This window comes from Mobula hypostoma, chromosome 10 (genome assembly GCF_963921235.1).
Source record: "Mobula hypostoma chromosome 10, sMobHyp1.1, whole genome shotgun sequence".
Lineage (NCBI taxonomy): Eukaryota > Metazoa > Chordata > Chondrichthyes > Myliobatiformes > Myliobatidae > Mobula > Mobula hypostoma.
In genome coordinates, this window is record NC_086106.1 from 131,670,887 (window position 1) to 131,696,240 (window position 25,354).

The 25,354-nt window shown below is 44.6% G+C and overlaps 1 protein-coding gene across 1 annotated transcript in view; it reads left to right on the top strand.

Annotated features, from left to right (window-relative positions):
• mcf2a (MCF.2 cell line derived transforming sequence a) overlaps window positions 1-25,354 on the top strand; it is a 188,674-nt gene continuing 163,320 nt past the window's right edge. Inside the window, exon 1 of the mRNA XM_063061166.1 lies at window positions 1-502. Coding sequence (XP_062917236.1) covers window positions 346-502 — 157 coding nt within the window. The 5' untranslated portion in view covers window positions 1-345. The remainder of the gene's footprint in view (window positions 503-25,354) is intronic.

Consider the following 25,354-nt stretch of genomic DNA (forward strand, 5'->3'; position numbering starts at 1 on the left):
ATTAGAGCTGATAATAGATCGAATTGGAAGGCGAACTGAATGTGGGGTTGTTTTCGCGTGTCCACCAGGTACATCTCGCCGAACCACATCCACAGAAGGCTCTCGGCGGGCGGTACCAGACACCAGTCATGTGCTCCCTTCCAGAAGCCGACAGCAGCCCTGTGATCACTGCGGGTCTGCCGTGACACTCCAGCGGCTCCGGGCTCCTTACCTCCACACTGATAACCTCCCGGGGCTGGGCTCGGACCACAAGCCGCTGCCTGGGCTGAGGCTGAGCGTTAACTGATTTCTGCAAGGTGACTGGAAGGGTGCCAGGTTCCCGCCGGAGCGAGTTTACATGATAAAATGAAGAAGACACTTTCGGGAAGCCGGCTGCACCTTTCAAATTGTGAGTGGATTCCGGACACGGGAGACATGACAGCGCTGAAAATCTCCGAGGTCGAGATGACCAGCTATTACCAGCTTAACGAAGCTTGCTTACGGCTGAAATCCACGGTCAAAAGTAAGTACCCAAACTTCGCCACCTCCTCTGATAGGACCCAGGTCCTAGTTCGTTAAAAGTGACAGTCCTGTGTTCTTGTTTTCTTTTGAAATATTAAACTGCATAGCAATGAATTATCTTAAATGAACCGTATGTAGTCATTTTGGCTTCAAGAACTTGTGTTTAAAAATAACTTGTGTCCAGCCTACCCGGCATAAAGGACACATACTGTATACAGAAAATTGTCCCACTCCCATCGATTAAGAGGCTACGCCGCGTCCACGCCAGGACCACTAGACTCAAAAAGAGTTACTTTCTCCAAGCAGTAAGGCTGATCAACACCTCCATCAATTAACTCCACGCGACTTTTTATTTCCTGTCAGCTACCTTATGTACAGCCCAGTGTCACTTTATGGTCATGCAGTCAATGTATACAAGTTATTGTTTATTATTATCGTCTTCTTTATCTTTTTGTGCCAAGTCGGATCCAGAGTAACAATTATTTCGTTCTCCTTTACACTCGTGCCCTGGAAATGTCATTAAACAGTCTTGTTTAATGAAGGGCCTCAGCCTGAAACATCAGCTGTTTATTCTTCTCCATGGATGCTGCCCGACCTGCTGAGCTCCTCCTGCAATTTGCGTGTGTGTTGGGTTTAAAAATAGCTTGTTTGATGTTGGGATATAGCAAGTCTGCTTATGAATATGCAAATCGTCCTCACTGAATAATGCATAAGGCTGTAAATTATGATTTCATTCAAATGGAAAAGTGCGAAAATCTGCTACAATGATACATATAAATAATATTTAATTGTTGATCGGGAATTCGGAGTTTATTTCTCACTGGTCTTTAATTCAGGATTCCAGACTGTTTAATGTCTTTTCCTGTACTCAAGTGTAAAGGAGAATGAAATAATTGTTACTGTGGAAGTGATGCAGTGCAAAAAAACAGTAAGAAAGGAAACACAATGATAACAAATAAATAAATAAACATAAATGCGTAAAATAGCTTATATACATTGATTGCATGTCCATAAAGTGACGCTGAGCACAGGAGTGTCTGTACACAAGGTGACTCCGACAGGAAATGATAAAGTAGTGGTGGTTGAGGGTGTGAAAGGGTGAATTGGTGGGTTATTAATGTCAACACAACACAGTTCTGTTGAATAAACATGTCTAATTACAATCTGCCGGTATGGTAAGGAGTCACACAGGTTTACTGGGGTCCATCCGTGACTTGGTGCCAGCCTTCATGAAATCAGCCACAGCACCAACAATGCAGGAGCCAGTCGCTGGGGCTGGGGGGGCGCCTGCTCGCATGAGGAGAGCTGGCAAGTGTGTTGCATCCTGAAACTGGATCTAGGACTGGGGCAGACACTGGAACAGAGAGCTGTAGGAAGAAAGTCAAAGTCAATTTATTTGTTACCATATACTACCCAGAGATTCACTTTGTAGCAGGCATTTACAGGAAAATAAAGAAATACAATAGAATTTATGAAAAGCTATACGTAAAGACGGACAAATAACTTGTGTGCGGAAGAAGGTGAACCGTACAAATAATAAAAATAAATAATACTGAGGATATGATTTGTAGAGTCTCTGAAAGAGCCTATCGGTTGTTCAGTGCAGAGTTGGGGTGAGTGAAGTTATCCACGCTGATGGTTGTAGGGTAATAACTATTCCTGAACCTGGTGGCATAGGATCTAAATCTCACTGATGGCGGCCTTGGACGACAAGGACCCTTGGTAATGGACGCTGCTTTGCTACAGAGCTTCACGCAAATGCGCTCAATGGCCTCACCATCCAGACCATGTTCTCTTATCACTGCTACCATTGGTCAGGAGGTACAAGAGCCTCAGGTCCCATATTGCCAGCTTCAGCAGAAGTTATTAGACTTCAACCATCAGGCTCCTGAACCAATGTGGATAACTTCACTCTGAACTAATTTCACATCCTTTGGACTCACTTTCAACAACCTACAACGTGTGAGTTCCTCCGGCGTGTTGTGAGTGTTACTTGTGTTCTCACTATTAGCTGTTGTTTATTATTATTGACCTGCTTTTCTTTTCGTATTTGCAGTTTGTTGTCATTTGCTAATTAGTTGTTTGTCGTGGTTTTGTGCAGTTTTTCATTGATTCTATTGTATTTTGTATTTACTGTGATTTCCCACAAGAAAATGAACCTCGGGGATGTATGTGCTGATATGTATGTGCTTTGATAATAAGTTTACTTTGAACCGCTCCTTGTAAGTATGCTCAATAGTGGGGGGGGGGGGGGAGGTTTCCTGTGATGGACTGGGCTGTATCCACCACATTCCCATTCCTGAGCATTGGTGTTTCCATACCAGGCTGGGATACAACCAGTCAGGATAGTCTTCACTATGGAAGTTTGTCACCATTTGATGTGACACGCCAAACCTACACAGACTTCGAAGAGAGTAGAGGTGCTGTTTTGGCTTCTTTGTGATGGCACTTGTGTGCTGGTCAGAGGGTGGATCTTCTGATGTGATAATACGAAGAACAAGATACCATTTCAGCTGCTCCTGAATGTGTTTTCAGGCCTTCGTACTCTGTTAACCGGCTACAAACTTAGAGCTGGTTCGAGTCCAAGTGGATTACGCCAAGGTGTTAACTGTATTTTTTTAATTATATGTTTTGCAACCCTAGTATAATACCACAAACAGTGAATGAACTTTCGGAGCTGCTCTCATTCAGAAAATATATCTGTATAATAACATAAGATATTATGTTCTGTTATATGGTTCCTTAAGGTTGTTCTAGCAGGGGTGGTAATGGGGACAAGCTCCCACTACCTATTAAATGCTTCCAGTAGAGTGCGTCTCAAGTAGCCTCTGCCAACCAAGTCCACCTCCTGGCCCTCACGTGTGGCTTAGTTACTAAGCCTGGTGGAACTGTTTCTATTGACAGGAACAGGGGCAAAGGCGTGTTACTGACACTTTAAAACTAGTCACTCCAGGCAGGTGGGGCTCACTATCTGTGGTCGGCAGCTGATCCAGGAGAAGGAAGGTTCTGATCTCTGATGCCTCGCAGCCACACCCACTCATCGGGAAGGCTTCGGGAGTAAACTCCAAGGAAAAATCCGGAGCTGGAATCCCTAAGGCGGTCCTACATCATTCAATACTGAATGGCAACTCCTGCGAAGCTACTGGTGCCAAACTCTCAGTCTCTGCCATTCCTTCGGATTCATAAACTGCATGGAGAGGGGGAGCCTGATACATGGGCAATAGTTAGCTCTCCCTTTCATACTGCCCTGGCTTGCATAGTGATGCAATTCCCATGGCTGATTCCTAACAACAGAGGGCCACAAGAACAAGATAACCAGAATGTGAGACCCAATCACATAGTTAAGGTGTATTGTTTGAAACATAACATAAGAAACCGGAGCAGGAGCAGGAGTAGGCCATCCGGCCCATCAAGCCTGCCCCGCCATTCAATAAGATTGTGGCTGATCTGTCCGTAAACTCAACTTGTTGTCAACTTTCTCCGTAGCAGGACTAAAGAGATGATTGTGGGCATTAGGAAGGTGCAGGCCGACCAGCCTCACTGCATGTATATGGTTCCTCTGTGGAGAGAGTTAGAAGCACCAAGTTTCTGGGAGTACAAACAATGGATGATCTCTCTTGATCCCTCAACACCTCCTCTTTGGTCAAAAAAGCACATCAGCATCTCCACTTCTTGAGGCGGTGAGGCTCTCTGCCGCCATCTTGACCAGTTTGTACAGGAGCACGATAGGGAGTATCCTGACCAGCTGTATCACCATCTGGTCATCTGGTACAGGAATGGCAAGGCATCTGACTGCAAGTCCTTACAAAGGACTGCGAGGGCTGCTGAGAGGATCACTAGAATGTCTCTTCTTCCCATTGAAGATGTTCATTAGTCGTGTTGTGTATGCTGGGCCCTTCACATTGTCAATGATCCCTCTCACCCATCCAACAATGTATTTGGTTGCTTGTCATCAGGCCGGAGGTGCTGTAGCATTGAGACAAGAACTGTTCGGACAGCTTCGTCCCCCAGGCTGTGAGATTACTGAACTCCCTGACACCACCAGGTCTCATTACATATGAAGCACCAGTAGCCTTATACTGTTGTGTTGTAAATGCACCTTATTATTTGTTAACTTATTTGTGGTAATATACTTTATCTGTGTGAATTATATGTACTGTGTTGTGTACCTTGGTCTGGAGGAACGTTGTTTCGTTTGGGGGTATACATGTGTGCGGTTGACTAACAATAGACTGAATTTGAGCACAGATGACACTTTTCACTGTATGTTTTGATGTATGTGCTAAATTATGAAACTGAATGGGGATATATCAACCAATATGTGCCCAGCAAGCTCCCACAAGTTGCAGTGTGACAATGACCAGGTCTTCCTAGAATGAATAATCACTCAGCTGTTCTACAAAAAAGACCTCTGCGTGAGACTGATTATTTTTCTGTGTGACCTAATAGCTGACCACTCCCTCTGCACCTGTCTCTGGAATGTTCAAATAACATTTTGAGAGTCAGCAGTGGGCAATAAAGCTCACTTCCTCTTTCTCGACCAGCTTGGCAGCCTGTTCGCTTTCAAACTGGCCACTCCTCATTTGTCTTTTGCTTATTTGTAAGTGGAACGGGAATTGGTTTATTGTTGTCAGGTTTGCTCAGATACAGAGAAAAAACTTGTCTTGCATACTGTTCATAGAGATTAGATCATTACACAGTGCACTGAGGCAGAACCAGGCCAAACAATAACAGCATGCAGACAGGGAAGAAAGTGTTACTCTGCTACAGAGGAAGTGCAGTCGGAGAATAAGGAGCAGGGACATTACGAGGTAGATTGTGAGGTCAAGAGTCCATCTTATTGTACGAGGGAACTACTTTGTAATTTTATAACATTGGGACAGAAGCTGTCCTTGAACCGGGTGGTGTGTGTTTTTGGGCATTTGTATCTTCTCACTGATAGGGGAGGGGAGAGAATGTGTAGGGTGAGTGGGGTTTTCCAATATGCTGGCTGATTTACTGAGGCAGCGAGAACTGTAGACGGAGTCGCTGCTTATTTCAAATGCGGAGTAGTTGGCATGCCAATCCATTATGCATCCAAGTAGTACACATAAAAGTTGCTGGTGAATGCAGCAGGCCAGGCAGCATCTCCAGGAAGAGGTGCAATCGACGTTTCAGGCCGAGACCCTTCATCAGGACCTCTTCCTAGAGATGCTGCCTGGTGCACCTCTTCCTAGAGATGCTGCCTGGCCTGCTGCGTTCACCAGCAACTTTTATGTGTGTTGCTTGAATTTCCAGCATCTGCAGAATTCCTGTTGTATGCATCCATGTAGGATGCTTTCTATAACGCAAAATTCTGCAGATGCTGAAATTCAGAGCGACACACGGAAAGTGCAGCAGGGAGCTCAGCAGGTCAGGCAGCATCTATGGAAGTGAACAAGTTGTGCTGAGACCCTTCACCAGGGCTGGAAAGGAAGTGGAGCTGAAGCCAGAATAAGAAGGTAGAGGGAGGGGGAAGAAGTCCAATCTGGCAGATGATAGGTGAGAACCAGGTGAGAGGGAAGGTGGGTGGGTGGGGGAGCGGTGAGGGGGGTGGTGTGGAGCTGGGTGATGATAAGTGGAAGAGGTAAGGGGGTGAAGAAGACGGAATCTGGCGGGAGGAGAGTGGATCATGGAGAAAGGGAAAGAAGAGGGGAACTGGAGGGAGATGATGGTTTCTTTTTTTTTTGTAATTTATTTTTTATTGAATTTCATCATCAAACAAACATTTCATAAGATGTATTTCAGATACTGTACATATATATCATATAATCATATTTGTCACAAATCTCCACATATTTATCTGAGGTATACATTTATAGAAAGGAAAGAAAGAACAATCGAAAGAAGAAAACTATGTACAGAGTAGGGAGTGATTTTTTTTACGTACTGTGCATGAAAAAGTTGCCCTTTAGGTCCCTTTTACATCTGTCCCTTCTCACCTTAAACCTCAACGCTCTGGCTTTAGACTTGCCTGCTCTGGAAAAAGACTGTGGGTGTTTACCTTATCTATGTTCCTCATGGTTTTACACACTTCTCCGAGGCCACTACTCAGCTTCCTATCCGATAAGGGAATCCTGCCTCGCCTTTCCTGTCTTGGTTTATCCTTTCTGAATTCATTCTGCACCCTTTCCAGCCTAATGACATCGTCCCTGTAGCTGGGCGACCAGAACTGCGCATAATGCTCCAAGTGTGGTCGCACCGAGAAATTGTACAATTAACCCTTTCTATGCTAAAGAAGTCATTTATCAATGTCTTGATAGTGTATACGTTGATAAGATGCATAGATAGTGTGGACACTAAGGAATGGTTAGCATGTAGGATTTTGTGAATAAAGCATGTATGTCATTATTGATTAATTTAATGACTGATTGAGAGACTACCTGGAACAGGCCCTTCTGGCTCTTCGAGCCACCCCCCCCCCCCCCGGCAACTCCCGAATTAACCTTAGCCTAATCACAGCAATTTACAATGACCAATTAACCTCCTACCTGGGAGGTCTTTGGACTGTGGGAGGAAACCGGAGCACCCGGAGGAAACCCTTGTGGTCATGGGGAGAATGTACAAACTCCTCACAGACGGCGACGGGAAATGAATCAGGGTTGCTGGTACAGTAGAGTCCTGTGCTAACCACTACACTGCCATGCCTATATGCATAACAGAAGCTGCAACACTTCACTTTCATTGCCGACACCAAGAAGCAGTCGCTTTACACTGACGTCATCACCTCAGACACTTTCTCTTAAAGTGAACACATTCACGCGATGATGGTGTTGGTGAAGTTTCTATCATGAACGATATGTGTCATTTGTCACCCATTTCCTTACATAGTCACCTCCAGAATTCATCAAAACCTGCATTGTGAGTCTGTCCGTGGCTTCTACGAGCAACCCAACTCCGGTCCTATGAGTCTTGGTTCTAGGTGCAGCAGGAGTACCTCTGGCTCACCCAGGGGTACGCTGGCATGCAGGTGGGCTGGCATGTCACGATGCAGGGGGTATGGTAGTGGAACCATCCAGGTCTTGCTGAGCTGGTTCAAGGTGATCTACAGAAATACATTCAGGTTCACACTTCCTATCTACAGCTAAAGCCTTTTCTCCCGTTCCAAAATGTGGATGGGCCATTGTCAAGTGGTGCTGGTGTGCACCATAGTGGACAAAAATGAGCAAGGTAGAACGTAGAGCAAAAACAAAATGGTGGAGGAACTCAGCAGGCCAGGCAGCATCTATGGAAAAGAGTAAGCACTCGATGCTTTGGGCTGAGACCCTTCATCACGACCCTTCATAAGTCTTGATGAAGGGTCTTGACCCAAAACATCAACTGTTTACTCTTCAGGTTGCACTGGTGACAAGTATGTTGTCCAGGTAAACAAAAAGACAATCTATATCTTTTAACATCATCTTCATCATCATTGTGTGTCATGTCGAAGTGTTTTAACACAGAATCTATTAGTGACTCGAAAGCTTGTGCTACATTTTTCGGCCTAAACAACGAACACAGACCCTCAACTAGACCAAACGAGTTACAACAGTAGTTCTGGCAGCGTTTGTTGCCACATGCACTGTGGACGCTAGGTTGTTGTGTGTATTTAAGGCAGAGATTGATAGTTTCTTGATTGGACATGGCATCAAAGGTTACAGAGAGAAGGCCGGGAAATGGGGTTGAGGAGGAGAAAAAAATAGGATCAACCATGATTGAGTGGTGGAGCAGACTTGATGGGCCAAATGGCCTAATTCTGCTCCTATGTCTTATGGTCCTCACCACACGCAGATACCTGATGATAGCCCCTTAGGTCCACTTTAGAAAAAAATTATCTTTCCAGCTGAATGTGCTGAATAGTCTTAAAAAGTCAAGTTACTTTTTATTGTCATTTTGACCGTAACTGCTGGTACAGTACACAGTAAAAACGAGACAACGTTTTTCAGGACCATGGTGCTACATGAACAATACAAAAACTACACTGAACTATGTAAAACAACACAAAACTACACTAGACCACAGACCTACCCAGGACTGCATAAAGCGCACAAAACAGTGCAGGCATTACAATAAATAATAAACAAGACAATAGGCACAGTAGACGGCAGTAGGTTGGTGTGAGTCCAGGCTCTGGGTATTGAGGAGTCTGATGGCTTGGGGGAAGAAACTGTTACATAGCCTGGTCGTGAGAGCCCGAATGCTTTGGTGCCTTTTGCCAGATAGCAGGAGGGAGAAGAGTTCATATAAGGGGTGCTTGGGGTCCTTCATAATGCTGTTTGCTTTACGGATGCAGTGTGTGGTGTAAATGTCTCTAATGGTGGGAAGAGAGACCCCGATGATCTTCTCAGCTGACCTCACTATCCGCTGCAGGGTCTTGCGATCCGAGATGGTGTAATTTCCGAGCCAGGCAGTGATGCAGCTGCTCAGGATGTCCTCAATACAACCTCTGTAGAATGTGGTGAGGATGGGGGGTGGGAGATGGACTTTTCTCAGCCTTCGCAGAAAGTAGAGACGCTGCTGGGCTTTCTTTGCTATGGAGCTGGTGTTGAGGGACCAGGTGAGATTCTCTGCCAGGTGAACACCAAGAAATTTCTCTACGGAGGAGTTGTCAATGTTCAGCGGTGAGTGGTTGCTCCGTATCCTCCTGAAGTCAACAACCATCTCTTTTGTTTACATTCAGAGACAGGTTGTTGGCTCTGCACCAGTTCGTTAGCCGCTGCACCTTCTCTCTGTATGCTGACTCATCGTTCTTGCTGATGAGACCCACCACGGTCGTGTCATCGGTGAACTTGATGATGTGGTTCGAGCTGTGTGTTGCAGCACAGTCGTGGGTCAGCAGAGTGAACAGCAGTGGACTGAGCACACAGCCCTGGGGGCCCCTGTACTCAGTGTGATGGTGTTGGAGATGCTGCTTCTAATCCGGACCGACTGAGGTCTCCCAGTCGGGAAGTCTAGGATCCAGTTGCAGAGAGAGGTGTTCAGGCCCAGTAGGCTCAGCTTTCCAATCAGTTTCTGAGGAATGATTGTGTTGAATGCTGAACTGAAGTCTATGAACAGCATTCGAACGTACGTGTCTTTTTTGTCCAGGTGGAGGGTGATGGCAATGGCGTCGTCTGTTGAACGGTTGGGACGGTACGCGAACTTCAGGAGGTCCAGTGAGGGGGGCAACAGGGTCTTGATGTGCCTCATGACGAGCTTCTCGAAACACTTCATGATGATGGATGTGAGTGCGATGGGACGGTAGTCGTTGAGGCAGGACACTGAAGACTTCTTCAGCATGGGGACGATGGTGGCAGCCTTGAAGCACGTAGGAATGACGGCGCTGCTCGGGGAGATGTTGAAGATGTCAGTGAGAGTCTCAGCTAGCTGGTCTGCACATCCTCTAAGCACTCTGCCAGGAATATTGTCTGGTCCAGCAGCCTCCCGTGGGTTGACCTTGCACAGGGTTCTCCTGATATCGGCCACGGTAGGACACAGCACCTGGTGGTTTGGAGGAGAGGTGGTCTTCCTCGCCACCACGTCATTTCCCGCCTCAAAACGAGCATAGAAGTTATTCAATGCATCTGGGAGGGAGGCATCACCAGCACAGGCAGGTGATGTTGTCCTGTAGTTGGTGATGTCCTGAGTGCCCTTCCACATGCACCACCTGTCGCCGCTGTCCTGGAAATGATTGTGGATTCGCTGGGTGTGTGGACTCTTTGCCTCTCTGATGGCCCGGGACAGTTTGGCCCTCGCTGTTGTTAGGGCTGCCTTGTCGCCTGCTCTGAAGGTGGAGTCACGGGTCCTCAGCAGTGTACGCACCTCCGTGGTCATCCATGGCTTCTGGTTAGCGCGTGTAGTGATGGTCTTGGACACAGCGATGTCATCAACGTGCTTGCAGATGTAGCTAGTCAGTGATTCCGTGTACTCCTCTAAGTTGGTAGAGTCGCCATCGGTTGCAGCCTCCCTGAACATGTGCAAGTCAGTGTGCTCAAAGCAGTCTTGAAGAGCAGAGATGGCTCCTGCTGGCCAGGTTTTCACCTGCTTCTGAGCTGGTCTAGAGCGTCTGACGAGCGGTCTGTATGCTGGGATTAGCATAAGAGAGATGTGGTCTGAGTAGCTGAGGTGAGGGCGGGGCTCCGCCCGGTACGCATCGGGAATGTTTGTGTAAACAAGGTCCAACACGTTCTCCCCTCTCAAATATATGAGACCAGGAATAAGGGGCTGGTAGCCTCGTTAATCACCTCATGGCCGGCACCTGTCATCGGGCTTGAGGACCACGTGGAGGGGTGAAGCCAAGGGCCATTTGAACTGCCTACAGTGCCAAGCATTTCCACGTTGGTGAATTCAGCCTTCGTGCTGGCCAGTGTTTCTGAGTTCGGTTGACGCGCACGGGTGAGCCAGTTGTGGAAATGTGGAGCTCGACCCCATGCTTTGTGACTGTAGTGGCAAATGGGGGCTTGGTGAGGTTCAGGAATTCACCCAGCAGCTGAGTGAATTCACATGTGTTGGTGTATGCGTCAGACCGAGTGATCGTGTTGATCTGACTGGGGGTACAGGGTAACGACCCAAAGACTTTTGCATCCACAAGCTGGCAGTTCTTAAGATCTACTAACAGTCCTTTGGCGCACAGGAAATCTGTGCTGAGCAGAGGTAAACATAGAAAACCTACAGCACAATACAGGCCCTTCGGCCCACAGAGTTGTGCCCAACATGTCCTTACCTTAGAAATTACTAGGCTTACCTACAGCCCCCTATTTTACTAAGCTCCATGTACCTATCTAAAAGTCTCTTAAAAGACCCTATCGTATCCACCTCCACCACCGTTGCCGGCAGCCCATTCCACACACTCACCACTTTCTGAGTAAAACACTTACCCCAGACATCTTCTCTGTACCTACTCCCAAGCACCTTAAACCTGTGTCCTCTTGTGGCAACCATTTCAGCCCTGGGAAAAAGCCTCTGACTATCCATACGGTCAATACCTCTCATCATCTTATACACCTCCATCAGGTCACCTCTCATCCTCCGTTGCTCCAAGGAGAAAAGGCCGAGTTCACTCGACCTGTTTTCATAAGGCATGCTCCCCAATCCAGGTAACATCCTTGTGAATCTCCTCTGCACCCTTTTTATGGTTTCTACATCCTTCCTGTAGTGAGGTGACCAGAACTGAGCACAGTGCTCCAAGTGGGGTCTGACCAGGGTCCCTCCTAAACTCAATCCCATGATTGAAGAAGGCCAATGCACCGTATGCTTTCTTAACCACAGAGTCAACCTGCACAGCTGCTTTGAGTGTCCTATGAGTTGGACCCCAAAATCCCTCTGATCCTCCACACTGTCAAGAGTCTTACCATTAATACTATATTCTGCCATCATATTTGACCTACCAAATGATCCACTTCACACTTATCTGAGTTGAACTCCATCTGCCACTTGTCAGCCCAGTTTTGCATCCTATCGATATCCCATTGTAACCTCTGACAGCCCTCCACACTATCAACAACACCCCCAACCTTTGTGTCGTCATCAAACTTACTAACCCATCCCTCCACTTCCTCATCCAGGTCATTTATGAAAACCACGAATAGGAGGGGTCCCAGAACAGATCCCTGAGGCACACCACTTGTCACCGACCTCCATGCAGAAACTTTAGCCAAGACGGAGACCCCTGAGTAGTATTGTGCACTGAGGCAGAATGTAGGGCGTTGTTTCCCATCAGTCCAGTTTGCTAGCTGAACCCTCACTTGAGCGTGTGTGTCACACAGGAACCGTCACCCGTAAAGAACAATAGGCAACCCTGGCAGCTGGAACCCACAGTGTTCATAGAACTTGGATGTGCTGATGCTCTGCCACTGTCAAAGCTGCATGTGGGGGTTGGCACTTGGTGTTTATACCGAAGTGTGCATGGTCTGACATTGTCCGGTTCAGAGCTGCAGTTTGAGTCTGCCGGAGGCGCTGCTGACAGGGCGTATTGAGGCAGGGCAAGGAGGAGGAGTGATGCCCCTCTGCCTGGCTGAGTGTCGAGTATCAGCCATTACAGCAAGCTCCCTATACTCCTTCACAGGTGTATTAGTAAGGGCTATGTGAACTTGATCAGGCATTTGTTGTATGAAGACTTCTTTAAAAATCAAACAGGGATGGTGGTTGCCCAGGAGAGACAGCATGTGGTCCACTAGTTCTCAGGCCTAGCATCATCCAGGCTAGACAAGGAGGGCAGCTGTCTGGGGCACTCAGACACACGGTCCAAAAGTCTGCAATGGGTGAGCTTTCAGTGACATATTTATCAAATGCAGTCCCGTCTTCTTGTAGACTTACCACTCTGGCTGCAGTGGAACTACTTAGCAATGCTACAAAGTAGTAAAATTTGATATTGTCTGGTGATTTCTCAGCGTGAACTGGGCTTCTGCTCATGCAAAACACACAGTTCCAAAAACTCCGGCAGCTTCAAGGTGACTGCGTTAATCGACATGTCATTGAGTAAGTCTGGAATCGTCCGACAGTGTCAGTGTCAGCAATTACCCTTTCAGGAATGAAAGGGTTACCACATGGGGAACGTCTGGCAGCTCTGGGGCTGTATTCCCTAGAGTTATGGAAAATGAGGGGGAATCTCATAGAAACATCCTGAATGTTAAAAAGCCTGAACAGATTAGATATGGCACAGTTATTTCCCCTGGTAGGGGATTCTAGGACAAGAGGGCACGACTTCAGGATTGAAGGATGTCCATTTAGAACTGACATGCAGAGAAATTACTTTAGTCAGAGGATGGTAAATCTGTGGAATTTGTTGCCACGAGTGGCTGTGGAGGCCAAGTCACTGGGTGCATTTAAGGCAGAGATAGATAGGTTCTTGATTAGCACCTATTTAACAAGAGGAAATAGCAAGGGCTGTATCCTCTTCCTGACCAGGTAAGGCTCCGGGACCAGATGGATATACAGTGGAATTTTATAAGACTTTCACTGAAATACTTACACCTTATTTATGTCAAATTTTCACTTATTCTATATCCTCTGGGAATCTCCCGAAAACTTTTTATGAAGCATCAGTCTCACTAATTCCTGAAAAAGGTTTATCTGAATGCGCTTCCTATAGACCAATCTCTTTACTGAATGTGGATTTTAAAATCCTTTCTGAGATTTTGGCTAATAGACTTGAGAGTATCTTACCTAGCGTTATTTCCAATGATCAAACTGGATTTATTAAAAATAGGTATTCATGTTTTAACATTCAAAGGTTATTAAACGTTATTCACTCCTCTCCATCTAAAGAATCTGAATGTTTTGTTTCTCTTGATGTAGAGAAAGCTTTTGATAGGGTGGAGTGGTTTTGCTTATTTGAGGTTTTAGAAAGATTTAATTTTGGTCCGTGATTTATTTCCTGGATCAAATTGATCTATCAAGCCCCTATGGCTGCGGTTATAACTAATAATCAAAAATCTCCCTATTTTAGATCATACGGAGGTACTCAGCAGGGATGTCCTCTTAGCCCTTTATTACTTAACTTGGCTTTAGAACCCCTTGCTATTGCTCTTAAACGTTCCAATACTGTTCAGGGTATTAAGAGAGGGGACAAAGTACACAAGGTTTCATTGTATGCAGAGGACCTGTTAGTTTATGTTTCAGATCCTAGGAAATCTATTCCTTCTATGCTATCTATATTTTCTGAATTCAGTAGTTTTTCTGAATATAAATTAAATTTACATAAAAGTGAGTTATTTCCCATTAATAATTACTCAGATCAATATCATCAAGTACTTTTTAGTATTGCTAAAAATTACTTACCTTGGTATTAAAATTACTAAAAATTTTAAGGACCTGTATAAATATAATTTTTTCCCATTAATTGATTACACCTAACAAATGCTTTCTAAATGGTCATCTATGACATTATCATTAATAGGTCGAATTAATGCTATTAACATGATAGTTTTACCGAAATTCTTGCATACATTTCAGGCAGTTCCTACCTTTGTTCCTAAAACGTCTTTTGATAGAGTAGATTCTATAATCTTATCTTATATTTGGAATAATAAAAATCCTAGATTGAGTAAACATTTATTAAGGTAAAGGTAAAGGCATCCGTTAGTCTTGCGAGACCATGGATCTGCGCCTGGAAAGTCTTCACTCTCCAGGGCGCAGGCCTGGGCGAGGTTGTATGGAAGGCCAGCAGTTGCCCATACTGCAAGTCTCCCCTCTCCACGACATCAATGTTGTCCAAGGGAAGGGCATTAAGACCCATACAGCTTGGCACCAGTGTCGTCTTGGCTGGGGCTCGAACTCACGACCTTCAGGTCGCTAGTCCAATGTCTTAACCACTTGGCCACATGCCCACTAGATTTTTATTACAGAAATTAAAAAAGGATGGTTGTATGGCTTTGCCAAATTTTAGAATGTATTATTGGGCAATTAATATTCGATTATATTACTTTTTGGATTCATTACTCAGGCATACATGAATGTCCTTCATGGTTGGATTTGGAGGAAAACTCGATGAAGGGGTTCTCTTTGGCCTCTTTACTGGGAGCTCCTCTTCCCTTTCTGTTTTCTAAGATTAGTAGACAAGACTTTAATCCTATTATTAAACATACTTTAAGTATTTGGTTTCAGTTTCGTAGATCTTTTGAGTTAAATAAATTTGTTCTTTCTAGTAATATCCATTTTAATTATTTAACCATCAATTTTGGATAAGACTATTTTAATTTGGAAAACCAAGGGAATAACAACTTCTTCAAATTTGTTTTTGGGGGACTGTTTAATGTCTTTTTCTCAGTTAGTGGATAAATATTGTTTGCCTAATGTACATTTTTTTAGATATTTACAAATTAGGAATTTGTTATGTGTTTTGCTGCCAAATTACTCTTCTGCTTATCCACCTAATATGACAGATGCTCTTTTTCAGCTTAAACCACTTCAGAAAGGGTTGATAGCTATAATTTATAAACGGATATTGAATTTACGAATGATATCTAACAATAAAATTAAACGTGCTTGGGAATTGGAAGTTCAAGGGTCATTTTCAGATAATCAATGAAGTAAAATTCTTCATTTGGTTAATAACTCATCTATCTGTGCCCGTCATTCCTTGATACAGTTCAAGGTAGTGCATCGGGCCCATACGTCAAAGGATAAACTAGTATGTATTTTTTCCAACATCAATCTATTTGTGACAGATGTAATATTGTGGTGGCAACTTTAACTCATATGTTTTGGTCTTGTATAAAGCTAGACAATTTTTGGAGAGATTTTTAAAACATTATCGAACATCTTGGATCTGGACCTACAACCTAATTTACTTACAGCAATATTTGGGATTACCCCATCGAAATCAGGAACTATTCCTGTTTCTGCTCAACGTATGATAGCCTTTTCAACTTTATTGGCTAGGAGAGCCATTTTACTGAAGTGGAAGGATTCTAATCCACCTACTGTCTTTTATTGGCTTTAAATTTGAGCAAATCTAGCGACCTTTTATTCAATATTTTCATATGATTTGATTTATTACTCTTCCAATTTTTTCTTTTTTAGATTTGATCAGAAAGTTTTTCTTTTTTTTTGGTCGTATCCCCAGAATGGACTGCCCAGTCCCTTTTTTTGTATTGTGTAGTGAGTTTTTTTCCCCCTTCATTTAGAATTCAAAGTCTTTTCTTTCCTCTTCATGAACTGATAAGAGGAGAATTAACTGTTTTCTTTTTTATTATATATTACATACTAGCTTAACACTATGTTTGATTTTGATAGTCTATTTCAATCTTTGTATTGTTATTGATATATATGAGATAATTCTCCTTTTGTTTGTATTTATGTTCCTTCTAAATCAATCAATAAAAGATTAATTTTAAAAAAAGTTCTTGATTAGCCAGGGTATCGAAGGGTATGGGGTGAAGGCATGTCAGAGCAGACTCGATGGGCCGAATGGCCTAATTCTGCTCCTATATCTTAATGTAGGATTTTGTATATAAAACATATGAGAGTTGTTTGCTGTGCTTAACAAAAGCCAGTCCTTTACTTCCATTACCGACAATCCAATATCTGTCACCTTATGCTGATGACATTATGTCAGACGCCATCTCTTAAAGTGAACACAACAACTTCAGGGATGGTATTTGTGAATTATGTAGAACAGTTTCTATGATTAGCAATGCGCGTCATCTGTCACTCATTCCATTACCCTGCAAGCATAACACTGTACGATTGAGATTCAATTTCTGCCGCTGTCCACAGAGGGGATAATTTCACTCTCCCAACACTGAACTGATGCCACAATCTATGGACTCACTTTTAAAGACTCTACCACTCATGTTCTCCACATGTATTTGTTATTTTATTAATTATTATTATTTTTTGTATTTGCATAGTTTGTTGTTTTTTGAACATTACTTGTTTGCCTGTCTCTGTCATGTGTAGTTGTTCACTGAATCTATTGTATTTCTTTGTAGGTACTGTGAATACCCACAAGAAAATGAATCTCAGGTTGTGTATGGTGACATTGAAAATGAATTTACTTTGAGCTTTGAGTAAGGAGTTTGTACATTCTCATCGTGACGGTGTGGGTTTCCTCCGGGTGCTCCAGTTTCCTCCCACAGTCCAAAGTTGGGGTTAGTAAGTTGTCGGCGTGCTCTGGTAGTACTGGAGGCACGGCAATACTTGCAGGCTGCCCGAATCACACATCCTCACTGATCTGATTTGATGCGATTCACTGTGTTTCAATGTGACAAATAAAACGAATCTCTTTGATTACTGATGTCTGGTCAGCATTAACTAACTTGGTTTAATTTTCTTCCTATAATTATTGTGGTGGGCAGCATAGAGGGGTGACTCAGAGCACCAGAATCCTAGGTTCAAACCTAACCTTTGTTGGAGTTTACATGGTCTCCTTGCGACATGAGAACATCCAGGATCAACATCCTGGTAGCTTGTGACTTCTGTCTTCAGAATACTGCTAGTCCAATTCACTACTGCATTGGTGACACCACCAGCCGGAGAGTAGTGTAGCCTTGGTTGTTGTGTGGACCAGGCCCTCATGCCTCAGGGTTGCCTGATGCAGCCACCCAGGGCAGGATGTGCCGGAGGTGGTGCGGCATGGTGGGCGTCCATGCCAGGATGGGTCCTGCACCTCACCTCTGTACTACTCTCCAGTGTTCGCTCCATGGAAGGCAAGCTCGATTGTGCTCATCTGAGGCTGAAATGGCACGTGATGACTGGAATGCTTGTGGGCTTGTTCCTGCCAACAACATCCCGTGCACCATCAATTTACAGGACATGGCACTCGGACTTGGGCTATATATATTTTTGTGACTGTATGTTTACCGCCATCTTATATGTGCTATACGTACCTTGTGCTACGTGTAACTATTGTTCTTCACCTTGGCCCAGGGGAACGCTGTTTCTTTTGGCTCTATTCATGTATGGTTGAATGACAATTAAACTTGAACTTCAGAAATCCTACTTATCACAGGAACATAGAAATACATTTCATAATCTCAGCAGGGAAGGCAGGGTAAACTGTACACCATCGAGAACAGAAAAGTTCAAAGTAAATTTATTATCAAAGTGCATAGATTTCACTACACAACCCTGGGATTCATTTCCTTGTGGGCATACTCAATAAATTCATGATAGAATATAAACTATAATAGAATCAATAAAAGACCACACCAACATGGGCATTCAACCAGTGTGAAAAAGACAGAAAGCTGTGCAAATACAAAATGAAAGTAATAATAAATAAGTAAACTATAAATATCGAGAACGCGAGATGAAGAGTCCTTGAAAGTCAATCTGAAGGTTGTGTGAGCATTTCGGTGATGGGGCAAGTGAAGACCAACGGGTGGATCAGGGATTTGAGCCGCACAGAGATAAAGCAGGTAGAGCTGCTGTCTCAAAGACTTGGTTCCTGACTTTGGTTGCTGTCTATGTGGAGTTCGCATCATCCCCCTTTGGAAACCCATGGTTTCTCTGGCTGCTGTTGTTTCTTGCCACGTCTCCAAGAGGTGAGGTTAAGCTGTGTGTGGGTGAGTGGTAGAAACTTGGGGGCAATGGATGGAAATATGGATGGTGGAGAATAAAATTGGGATTAATATAGGATAAGTGCCCAATTGGTGGTTGATGGTCAGGATGAACTTGATGGGCTGAAGAGCGTGTTTCCCTGCTGTGTGACTCTAATATTCTCTTTTAAATTATAAGAGCATTCCAATAGAAGCTTTTTTCACAGCATTCTCAACCTGCCCTTCACCTCTTGTAAATGCAGTGGATTCTGGTTAATTAGGTAACCAATTCTGGTTAATTGAGCCAACTCTTTTGGACAGCTCTTAAAGAACAAAAACTAATCAAGAAAATAGTTGGGATTCACTTTGTTTATTTGGTGCTGCTAAATTAGGGTGGGAGACTGCTGCCAAACAGTTTCTAACTAGACAACAGGAATTCTGCAGATGCTGGAAATTCAAGCAACACACATCAAAGTTGCTGGTGAACGCAGCAGGCCAAGCAGCATCTCTAGGAAGAGGCGCAGTCGACGTTTCAGGCCGAGCGTCAATTGCATGTACTTGTGTGGTTGTTAGACACTACACGGTGTTTAAAGTGAACAGTTTTTAAATAGTGGCAGTGGCTTGTGCTTGTGTCGTGTTATCCATTTGGGCTGGCAGATGCCAATTGAAAAAGCAGTGATTTTTGATCATTTTGTTTTTTTTATTTTAACTTCAAAATATTTCAAACTTTTGCCAAGATCTGACACTAGCCAAAAAGATTACCCTACGCGGTAGCGTACACTAGATGAAGTCCTACGTTGGTAACTATTAAGGACAAATACTGTACTGTATCAGTATTGGTAGTGTTCTAATATTTTCTGTACTTCACTTGAATGCATAATTTGTTACACAGTTGTGGTCATTTATCTTTTTATACTATTTCCATAAAACCAGCTAATTAGGGCAGATGCTTAATTGGGCCAAAATGTGCTGGTCCTGATGTGTCCCAATTTACCATGTATTTCCTACAATGGCTTTACACTCCACAGTATTCAATAGTGTGCACCTTGTGTTCTCTATTTCATATCCAGCTGTGCTTCAGGGCTGTGGCGCTGTTGAACACAGAACATTACAGCACAGTACAGGCCCTTCAGCCCGTGATGTTGTGCCGAACGTTTAACCTATTCTAAGAACTATCTAACCACTCCCTCTATATAGCCCTCAATTTTTCTATCTTCAAGTGGCTATTCAAGAATCTCTGAAATGTCCCTAATCTATCTATCCCTCTACCATCACTCCCACCAGCATGTTCCACCCACCAACCATTCTCGGTGTTTTAAAATAAAACTTAGCTGTGACATTCTCCCTAGACTTTCCTCCAACCACTTTAATATTATGCCTCCTCATATCTGCCCTGGGAAACAGTTTCTGCTATCCACTCCATCTATGCCTCTTAGCAGCTTGTTCACTTCGATCAAAGAGATTCTGTAGAAGCTGGAAATACAGAGCAATGCGCACAAGGTTAGGCAGCATCTAAGGAGAGGAATAAACAGCGTTCCAAGCCGAGACCCTACATCAGGACTGAGAGGGAAGGAGGAAGGCATCAGAATAAGTGGAAGGGGCAGTGGAAGGTGGACAAGCTGGAAGGTGATAAAGGAAGCCAGGTGGGTAGGAAAGGTAAAGGGCTGGATATGAAGAATTTCCCAGTGGCCAACTATTTTAATTCCAATCCTCATTCCCATTTTACGTGTCGGTCCACGGACTCCCCTTTTGCCATGATGAGGCAACTCTCAGATTGGAGGAGCAACACCTCATATACCTTCTAGGTAGTCTCCAACCTATCGATTTCTCCTTCCAGTTTTTTTTTTTAACTCCCCCTTCCTTCTTCTTCTATTCTCCACTGACCTCTTTCCTCCTCTCCTCATCTGCAATAATCACCTTCCCCTTATAACTGGGTGACTGTCAGGAGAGGGAAGGGGAATAGACAGAAAGAGCAGAGCACCCCTGTGGCCATTCCCATCAACAATAAGTATACTGTTTTGGATACTGTTGGTGGGGGCGACCTACCAGGGACAAGTTGCAGTGGTTGCGTCTCTGGCACCGAGACTGGACCCTCAGCTCAGAAGGGAAGGAGGGAAAAGAGGAGAGCAGTAGTGATAGGGGATTCGATAGTTAGGGGGACAGATAAGAGGTTCTGTGGAAGAGATCGAGAATCCCGGATGGTCTGTTGCCTCCCTGGTGCCAGGGTCCATGATATCTCGGATCGAGTTCTCGGTATTCTCAGGAGAGGGTGAGCAGCCAGATGTCGTGGTCCATGTGGGGTCCAATGACATAGATAGGAGTAGGGATGAGGTCCTGAAGAAGGAATATAGGGAGTTAGGAAAGAAGTTAAAAAGCAGGACCTCAAGGGTGGTAATCTCGGGATTGCTGCCTGTGCCACGAGACAGAGAGGGTAGGAACAGGAAGTTATGTCAGATGAATGCGTAGCTGAAGAGTTAGTGCAGGGGACGGGGGTTCAGATTTCAGGATCATTGGGATCTCTTCTGGGGAAGGTCTGACCTGTACAAAAAGGACGGGCTGCACCTGAACTGGAAAGGGACCAATATCCTGGAGGGCAGGTTTGCTAGAGCTGTTGGGGAGGGTTTAAACTAGTTTGGCAGGGGGGTGGGAATCAGAATGTGAGTGCAGAGATTAGGGTAGAAAGACAAGGACATGATGCTATGTGTTCTGAGTTGGTGAGGAAGGACAGGCAGGGGACAAAACATAAATGTAGCCAGTTAGAGGGGTTGAAATGTGTCTATTTCAACGCTATGAGTATTAGGAATAAAGGGGATGAATTTAGAGCATGGATCAGTACGTGGAACTACGATGTTGTGGCCATTACTGAAACTTGGCTGGAGAAAGGGCAGGATTGGCTGATGCAGGTACCGGGGTTTCTGTGTTTTAAAAGGAATAGGATGGGAGGTAGAAAAGAGGGGGATAGCATTACTGATCAGGGATAATATCACGGCTATAGAAAAGGAGGACGCTACAGAGGGAGTATCCACTGAGTCAGTGTGGGTGGAAGTCAGAAATAGGAAGGGATCAATCACTGTGCTGCGAGTAGTCTATAGGCCCCCAAATAGCACTCAGAACACCGAGGAGCAGATAATCAGGCAGATTTTAAAATGGTGCTGGAAATACAGGGTTGTAGTTATGGGTGATTTCAACTTCCCTCATATTGACTGGCACCTCCTGACTGCAAGGGGGATAGATGGGGCTGAATTTGTCAGGTGTGTTCAAGAAGGATTCCTGACACAGTGTGTGGACTGACCGACGAGAGGAGAGGCCATACTGGATCTAGTTCTGGGTAATGAACCTGGTCAGGTGGCAGACCTCTTGGTGGGGGAGCATTTTGGTGAGAGTGACCACAACTCCCTTAGCTTCAGCATAGCTATGGAAAGGGATAAAACAGACAAAATGGGAAAGTGCTTAACTGGGGAAGGGCTAACTGTGAAGGGATGAGGCAGGAATTAGCGAGAGTAAATTGGAAACAGATGTTCAAGGGTGAAAGCACAGAAGTAATGTGGAGGAAGTTCAGGGACCACTTGTGCTGGGTTCAGGATAGGTTTGTCCCACTGAGACAAGGAAAAAAATGGTAGAAAAAGGGAACCGTGGCTGACGAAACACGTGAGGCAACTCGTCAAGGGGAAGAAGGAAGCATATGTTAGATATAAGAAGCAGGAAGCAGGAGGGGCTCATGAGAAATGTAGGGTAGCCAGGAAGGAGCTTAAGAAAGGATTTAGGAGAGCTCGAAGGGGGCATGAGAAGGCCTTGGCATGTAGGATTAAGGAGAACCCCAAGGCGTTCTATGCGTATGTGAAGAACAGAAGGATGACAAGAATGAAGGTGGAGCTGCTAAAGGATAAAGAAGGCATCATGTACCTGGAGGCGGAGGAGGTTGGGGAGGTCCTAAATGAATACTTTGCTTCAGTATTCACAAGTGAAAAGACCTTGATCAGGGCGAGGTTGAAATAGAACAGGCCTTTGTGCTGGACAATTGGAGATTAAGGAAGAAGAAGTGTTGGATCTTCTTAAGAACATCAAGATTGATAAGTCCCCAGGGCTGGATGTGAGATACCCCAGGTTGCTGTGGGAAGTGAGAGAAGAGATCGCTGGAGCAGTAGCTATGATCTTTGAATCCTCTTTGGCTACAGGGGAGGCGCCGGAGGATTGGAGAATGGCAAATGTAGTTCCCTGGTTTAAAAAAGGTAATAGGGAGGATCCTGGGAACTATAGACCGGTGAGTCTTATGGCGGTGGTCTGCAAACTATTGGAAAGGATTCTTAAGGATAGGATCTACGAGCATTTGGAGAAGTACAGTCTACTCAAGGATAGTCAAAATGGCTTTGTGAAGGGAAGGTTGTGCCTCACAAACCTAATTGAGTTTTTTGAAGAGGTAACAAAAGAAATTGATGAGGGTAGGGTGGTAGATGTGGTCTACATGGATTTTAGCAAGGCATTTGACAAGGTCCCTCATGAGAGACTCATGCAGAAAGTCATGAGGCATGGGATCAGTGGAACCTTGGCTGTTTGGATTAAAAAAATGACTTACAGGAAGAAAGCAGAGGTTAGTAGTGGAAAGAAAGTTTTCTGCCTGGAGGTCGGTGACTAGTGGATTGCTGCAAGGATCTGTCCTGGGACTCCTGCTCTTTGTGATTTTTATAAATGACCTGGATGAAGAGGCGGAAGGATGGGTCAGTAAGTTTGCGGATGACACAAAGATTGGAGGAGTTATGGATGGAGCTGTAGGTTGTCGAAGGTTACAAGAGGATATAGGCAGGATGCAGAGTTGGGCAGAAAAGTGGCAGATGGAGTTCAATCCAGATAAGTGTGAGGTGATGCATTTTGGAAGGACAAACCAGAAGACTGAGTACAGGGTTAATGGTCAGTTACTTAAGAGTGTGGATGAACTGAGGGACCCTGGGGTTCAAATCCATATATCCCTCAAGGTCTCTGCACAGGTAGCTAGGATAGTTAAGAAGGCCTATGGGATGCTAGGCTTCATTAATAGGGGGATTGAGTTCAAGAATAGAGAGGTCATGTTGCAACTCTGCAAATCTCTGGTGAGACCACACTTCCAGTATTGTGTTCAGTTCTGGTCACCTCATTATAGGAAGGATGTGGAAGCTATGGAGAGGGTGCAGAGGAGATTTACCAGAATGTTGCCTGGATTAGAAAACAAGTCTTACGAGGCAAAGTTAGCAGAGCTGGGACTTTTCTCTTTGGAGTGTAGAAAGATGAGAGGGAACTTGATAGAGGTCTACAAGATTATGAGAGGCATAGATAGGGTGGATAGCCAGTACCTGTTTCCCAGGGCACGAATAGCAAACACCAGAGGGCATATGTACAAAGTTAAGGGAGGGAAGTTTAGGGGAGACATCAGGGGTAAGTTTTTTTTTACACAGAGGGTTGTGGGTGCCTGGAATGACTTGCCAGGGATGGTGGTGGAGGCTAAAACATTAGGGGTATTTAAGAACCTCTTGGACAGGCACATGGATGAAAGAAAAATAGAGGGTTACGGGGTAGAGTGGGTTTAGTACTTTTTTTTTAGGAATATATGGGTCGGCACAACATGGAGGGCCGAAGGGCCTGTACTGTGCTGTAGTATTCTCATGTCTAGTGGTGCTCTTCCACCTTTCCCTTTCCTCCTATGGTTCACTCTCCTCCCCTATCAGATCCTTTCTTCTCCAACCCCTGACCTTTCCCACCCACCTGGCTTCACCTATCAGCATCCAGCTTGTCCTCCTTTTCCTCCCCTCCCCACCTTCTTATTCTGGCATCTTTCCCCTCCCTTCCCAATCTTGAAAGAGGCTCTCGGCCCGAAATGTTAACTGTTTATCATTTACATAGACGCTGAGTTCCTCCAGACTTGTGTGTGTGTTACACCTCTATCAAGTCACCTCTCATTCTCCATCACTCCAAAGAGAGAAACCCCTAGCTCGCTCAACCTATCCTCATAAAATGTACTTTCTAATCCAGGCAGGATCCTGGTAAATCTCCTCTGCACCCTCTCTAAAGCTTTCATATTGGTAGAATGCTCATTGTGAAACTTCTGAATTCTGATCATCTGCAGATTTTGAACGTTGCCAGTGTAGCTGGGTACGATTATTAAGGTGCATTAAAGAGGTCCTGTGAGAAACTGGTAGGGAACACCACTCTTTACCCCCCTCCCCCACCCCTCCAGCCCAGTCAGAAAGGCAACAGTTCATGACGGCTCTCTGCCTCTCGGTCAGCTCATGTCTCTCGCTGCCAAAGCCACTGTAACCCCATCGCCTTCCACTGGTCTAACTAGCTTATTTCGGCCTGGGAGGGGGCTGTCCTCTGGCTACACATATGAGTCAGACTGGTGTCACACTTGGTGATCTCCACCATTGACATGGAGCACGGCCACAAGAAAGCAGCATCCATCACTGGGACCCCCACCATCCAGGCCATTTGCTCTTCTTACCACTGCCATTAGTAAGGAGGTACAGGAGCCTCAGGACCCACACCACCAGGTTCAGGAACAGTTATTACCCCTCAACCATCAGGTTCCTGAACCAGCGTGGATAACTTCACTCAACACAGCACAACCTATAAACCCACTTTCAAAGGTTTCTAAAACTCATGTTCTCAGAGTTTTTTTGTTTATTGGCATAGTTTGCTTTCTTTTGCATATTGGTTATTCATCAGTCATTAAGAATAGATTTTCATAACTTCTATCGTATTTCCTTGTAAATGCCTGCAAGAAAATGAATCTCAAGTTAGTAAATGGTAACATATACAAACCTTGATAATAAATTTTACTTTGACTGGTATTTTGGGAATAAATCATGCAAATGAAATTCTCCTTCCTGGGACATCACTGGCTGTTTGTAGGTTCCATTGCAACATTT